This window comes from Cetorhinus maximus, chromosome 1 (assembly GCF_964194155.1).
Source record: "Cetorhinus maximus chromosome 1, sCetMax3.hap1.1, whole genome shotgun sequence".
NCBI lineage: Eukaryota > Metazoa > Chordata > Chondrichthyes > Lamniformes > Cetorhinidae > Cetorhinus > Cetorhinus maximus.
Window position 1 is genome coordinate 19,886,482 of NC_135879.1, and position 6,000 is coordinate 19,892,481.

Consider the following 6,000-nt stretch of genomic DNA (forward strand, 5'->3'; position numbering starts at 1 on the left):
GACATGTTGCTCCACATGAGCGCGGGAGCAGCAGAGAGGTACCGCTTACAGGAGGCTACACCTGGAAACCAGGATAAACTTCTTCGACTTATTTTCAGCCTCCATGCTTGCCTCTAGCAGGGCATAGAAATCAAGCCCAAGATGCAGAGCCCAGAGTCTCTTCGAACATTTCCAAGGAAGCAAATAGTTTTGTGAAGCATCAATCACCGGAGGTGTCCATTACTGCCCTGATGCCCCCATTATTGCGAGTATCTCTAATGTTCCAATGGTGAACCCATCTCATAAACACATGAAAAAGTCACTCCCTCCCACCTGTGGTGCAACAACCAAGCATTTTTTTCACCCCCCCCCACCACAGTCGTCCCCCACTGGCATGGACAAGACAAGGAGGTGGTGCAAAAGGACAATATTTGCATGGTTCAAATAAAAAACAGAAATTTAACAATCCGAGGTTGTAACACATTCACGTGCATCCCTTTGAGCAACACACATTTTTATTCTAGCTGTTTTTAACCACTTCTACCCCTGTGCTCTGAGCAGAGCTAGAGGCAGGCTGCTCAGATCCCTGCTCTTGGATGATGTCCACTGGGCTTCGGAACCCATGAGGGTCCCACCAAAGACTATTCCACCTGTACCTATGCCAGGACAGACTCTATCAATGGGACACCAGGCAGTATGTTGAGTACTGACTGAGGGGGTGAGTTAGCAGACAATGGGTGAGAAGTGGAAACAGTTTTGCAGAATCCAAACTTCCTTGAACCCTTTCACCATTGTCACTCTCGTGGATGAGCTGCACAGCCCTGCTAGTGGGATAATGAATAGCTAAAACTGGGATATCTTCCATGGTATTTAAGGTGACATTGAGTGTGCACATCATTGTTCAAGGCTTTCATTTGCTTGTGTGATTTCCACATTTGATTCTGCCATTTCCTTTTCCTTTTAGCATTGAAGAAGACATTGGGCAGGATCTCCCCCCCCCCCCCAATCGGGGAGGGTTGTGCGGGGGCCGCCATTTTATGTGGGCGGGCCAATTAAGGCCCACCCAGCATGACGTCCACCAGGAAGCGCTATGCGCTCCCTGTGCAGGCAGGGGGGGTTTCCCTGAGCCTAGAGTGCGCTCTTTTGCGCATGCGCACGAAAGAGCGCACAGATCTCCCTGAGGCAAAGTGCTGCCTCAGGGAGATGGGCTCAGGTTTGAAAGTTTGATTAAAGATGAGGGAAAAAAAAATACTCACACGTCCACTTATGTGCCACTGTCACATGAGCTGGGACATGTCAATTTTTTTATTTAGACATTTCAGAAAAATTTTAATACCCTCATGAAACCTCATCCCGCCCGTGGATGAGGTTTCATGTTTTCTCAGAAGCCCTCCTAGGCTCCCGGCCTGCCCGTCAACCTTAAGATTGGACGGGCAGGTCCATTGATTACCTCAATTACTTTATTAATGGTTTTAAGTGGCCGTTGACAGGTTGGCGGGCGCGCAGCTACCTCGGCTCCGCGCGCGCCGACCTGAAAATGTAAATGACGCGGGGTGAGGTCGAGATGCCTGCCTGACATCACCCCGCATCATTTTACACGGCGAGCGGGCCCTGCCCCCCCACTCACCGACCGGAAGATGCAGCCCATTATCAGAAAGGCCTGAGACATCATGCCACTTGTGCTTGAGACAGATTCCTTCAATCTTTCTGTAGTCGTGCACTTGGAATGCCTGCCAGTAGGTCACAAATTCTCAGCACTGCTCTTGAAGTGTCCTGTTTGTCGATGTCCATTCCCCTCATCCCCAGGGTACAGCATCTGCACCCTTCACTGCCCTTGACGCCACCATCTGATCCTGCTCAGGGTGAAGCGTGAGTCCACATGTAAAAACCCAATTCGCTTTTTAACTTGTCCCACTGAAGAGTGAGTGTCTGAGCTGGTGCCTGACCTGAATAAGTCATGGGATGCAGCTCTCTCAAAGGGACTGAGCTCAGGGAGAGATCGGAGTCATCTTCGACCACTTCCTGCTGGACAGGAGAGATAAAAGGTGTGAATGAGTACCTTCAAGGTGAGAATGCATGAAGTTATTGCACAAATAATCTTATTTCAGTCGTTATTGACATCAAGTCAATATGCCTTGAGTGTTATATGCCATATGGTTGTCGAATATTTAATTCTGTCACCAGGTAGCTGGAAGGACCCTATCTCCACATCTCTGATGGCCAGGGCCACTGAGACTCTGCTGATCTCCAGCGCCTTCCCCTCTGCAGATATTAATTGAAATACTTGTGGAAAGCCACTTCTGGTTCTCTGCCTCTCCCTGGTATTCTGGGGTCTCCTCTCCTGCATGGAGCGAAAGACCACCCCAATGAGTGACAATAATGGCAGATGTTTACCCAATAGATGGAGAGCATTTGTTGAGGGTAACTTTGAGGGTTAGGAATAACATTGCACAAGGAATGAGCGTGAGTGTCAGTGGTGAATAGATAGTTGGGAATGTGAGAAGGTACATAGCCAGAGAGGGATGGGTGCATCCACAAGATAAGTTGGTATGAGCAGTGATGTGCTGGAGTAGGCTTGAGAACGCACAGTGAAAAGCACATCAGAATGTATGGCAATATGTCATTGCTGTCGCCTTTCCTGCCCTGCTAAGGTCATTGAATTGTTTCCTGTTCTGGAACGAGGAACGTGACAGCGTGCTCCACAGCTTCTTTGTTTCTGCAGCAGGCTTCTTCCCATCACTGGAAAACAGTATCTCCCACCGTTTGTGAAGTCATTTGCGGCTTTTACCCACGTTGACCCCATTGCTCTTCATGGTAACTCACCATGGTGGGTATGCCAGGCCGTGAGGTTACAGATTGTGGTTGAGTACAATTCTGCTGCTGGTGATGGCTCACAGCGCCTCGTGGATGCCCACTCTTGAGTTGCTAGATCTGTTTGAAATCTATCCCATCTGGCACGATGGTAGTGGTAAACTGAAGTAGCTCCAGCTTGGAAGGAGCCAGACACACACAAGTTCATGGTCACAGTCATGTTTACAACCATTGGCAAAGCTGTTCTTGCTCTGCTGTGATGACAGTGGCATAGAGCTATTCCAGCACAGAAGGAGGCCATTGAGCCCATCACATCCATGCTACATGTGCCTACATTTTGTAGAAGTGCATTTGATTGACAGCAAGACTGACCATTCTCAGTATGTCCTTCTGTGACCTGTTTATGTTATATGTTCATCACCCAAAAAGATCTGGAGCTTATGGTGGCATTTCGTACCATTTCCGTTGTGTACTTCTTCAGTAAAATGATTCATTGACCCTGCAGCCAGCCATCAGAGATCACTGTATGTTTAAGTCACATTTTGCTTCATAAGGAAAGTGGACTTGCCTATTCAAGCAAAGGCAAAATACTGCAGAAATCTGAAATGTAAATATAAGATGCCGGAAACCCTCAGGTCAGGCAGCATCTATGGTGTGAGAAACCAAGTTAATGTTTCAGGCCACTGATCTCTTATCAGAACTGACAAAAGTAGGAGATATAACAGACTTTTTTATGATAGCATAAAACTATTCATGACTCATTGCATTCAAGCGTTCGATATCTGATTTCTCATTTTGTCCTCTTTCATAGATCCTAAAAATGGCAAAAGCTGGCCAACTGAAGATTTCATTGTCACTATTCAACCCAAAGAAATGAGAACTTTCTTTGTACATTTTAAACAGTAAGAAAACTATGAAGAAAATGTGAAGTCTGAAAGATTTATGGATGACTATATTGCACTGGCCCCTGTGTCAAGTTGCACCTTGTTTTCGTTGCTAGCTGGAAGAAAAATAAACTATTGGATGGCATTTCAAGTTGGAGGAGTATGGAAAGTACTTTTTCACTGAAGATGCAAACAAAGGGGATGTGAATATGCAAACCAACCTTAAAATAAAATCCCTATTGTTTGTAAATGAGAATTAAAGGAAATGCATCAGGATGAATCACACTGCAGACCCTATTGAGAGGTTTACCTATGAAAATTGTACTACTGACTAATTTAATTTTTAGATGATCTATACCTTAAAAAATTTACTTGCCTAGAGTTTCTAGAAATTTCCTGTTGGAGTGAAGCTGAAGTACCGGAAGCTGATACTAGAGCACCAGTCTCCTAATAATGTTCATCAGTTTTTCAAAGTCATTAAGACGCCCAGCCCATGTTGTCTTGTCTTATAAGGCATGGTTGCAATAATTTTTGAAGAATCCTCCAGCTCATTTGTAAGTGGATGTACTTTTTTTATATATATATAATTTCCCATATTGGTGTGTAAAGTACTGGATCCTAATCAACCTTTTTGCCTCTGTGGAGAGAAATAGAGTTAGTGTTTCAGGTCGTTGACTCGTTTTCAGAAGACGTTCTGATAAAGTGTCATCGACATGAAACTTTTAACTTGTTTATTTTCTCCCCACACAGAAGCTGCCTGACCTGCTGAGTATTTCCAGCATTTTCAGTTTCTATTTCAGATTCCAGCATCTGGAGTATTTTGCTTTTTTAGCCTTTTATTGCCTTTGGACACATGTTGTTAAGACTTTGGTTTGTGACAAAGCTTGATGACCCTGCCTCATATGTCCCATATTTTCAGTTGGTTTTATTGTAGGTGTGACCATCCAATGCTAGTATTGACCTTTACAGTAATATTGAGGACACTGAATGTATATACTCAACTCATTGCTAATGAGTTTTGTTAATGTAATCCTATTTATAACACAGATCTCATCTATTTGAATCTGAATTCTATTTTTAAGTGGCACACATCTTCAAGCATTCACTAAAGTACATGGCTGTTCAATCTTGAATGTGCTTCCTGTGAGTTAGAAAACAGTGGAGTGACATAGATAGATAGGATTGTCTAACAACTAGCCTTGTCACCCTTTCTGTCAGTTTGACTCAGTAGGTAGCAGTTGCATTTTGGAATTTTTGATAATTTTTCCACAGATGATTTAGATGTGTTTAAATGGAGTGTTTTAATTATGATGTGCTTGTACAGGGGTACAATGTGTTGCTGCTGCTGAAACAATGAGGACTTAATAAATTAATGAGCCAGGCATTGGAGATTTACAGAGGCTAATTTGTTATCTTGTTTCACATTTCCTCCAAGTATCCACACCGATTAGCATTGGAATAACCTTATTTGAGCCCAGCATAGGATGCCTGCTGTCAATCCATTCTTGGTTGAAGAGATGGGATAGGGCACAGTGTGGAGAGAGGGTGTGAACCAGTTTTATTTACAGGCCTTTGGCTAATCGCAAAATGGGGGAACTGTCAGATGGATGACCCTCAACTTCATGTGGTTAGAAGTAGCAAAAAGAAAAGAGGAACATATGGAGAGTTCCATATGAATTTGGCAAGGGAGGCCAGGGGATGGCAGCTTTCCAAGTTTCAGATATCTGACTAGGCCCAGACCACATTAAATTCATTGATTCTGTTGCCCAGGAAGGGTTAAGTAAGGTCACCATAATTTTGCTGCAAGAAATGATACAGAATCAACATGGTGTTATGAAAATTATTATAATCTTTCTCTGTTCAGTTAACAATTGCAAATTAAACTATTTGTGAGTTTCCATTTGGCCTCATTATTACCACGTGAATTGATTTGCCTTTGAAAAGATTGATAAAGCAATTGTGACACTTGAGAAGGCAAATGAAAAACAAGGGGACCTAAATTTTAACAAGATTAATGATAACATATGAGACCTGTGCCCAGTCTGACTGCTAAGTTGGTTGGGGCCTTTTTTAAGGCAGCCATGGCTATCTCCTGATATGAGTGCAAGCCCCATTTCAATATTGAAATGAAGTTCTTGCTCTTATTTCGGCCAAACGTGTTGGCTTTGATCAAAGCTTGCAATGTGAGCCTCCTTACCTCTGGTTCTTCAACTGACCCCTGGAGGCAGCTCAAAAAAAAAGCCCAAAAATGTGGAAAAATCTTTAGGATTTAGTGGAGTTGGAAGGAGCAGGACTGTTCCTCCCGCCTACACAACTGAACTGTGGC

General features: G+C 43.8%; 1 protein-coding gene across 3 annotated transcripts in view; it reads left to right on the forward strand.

The window, feature by feature from the left end:
- The window catches only part of man2b2 (mannosidase, alpha, class 2B, member 2), a 62,036-nt gene extending 56,967 nt beyond the window's left edge, over positions 1-5,069 (forward strand). For all 3 annotated transcript variants that reach the window (XM_078538447.1, XM_078538427.1, XM_078538437.1), the window contains exon 19: positions 3,602-5,069. In XM_078538447.1, the coding sequence (XP_078394573.1) occupies positions 3,602-3,696 (95 nt within the window). In that variant the 3' untranslated portion in view covers positions 3,697-5,069. The remainder of the gene's footprint in view (positions 1-3,601) is intronic.
- The last annotated feature ends 931 nt before the right edge of the window (positions 5,070-6,000 follow it).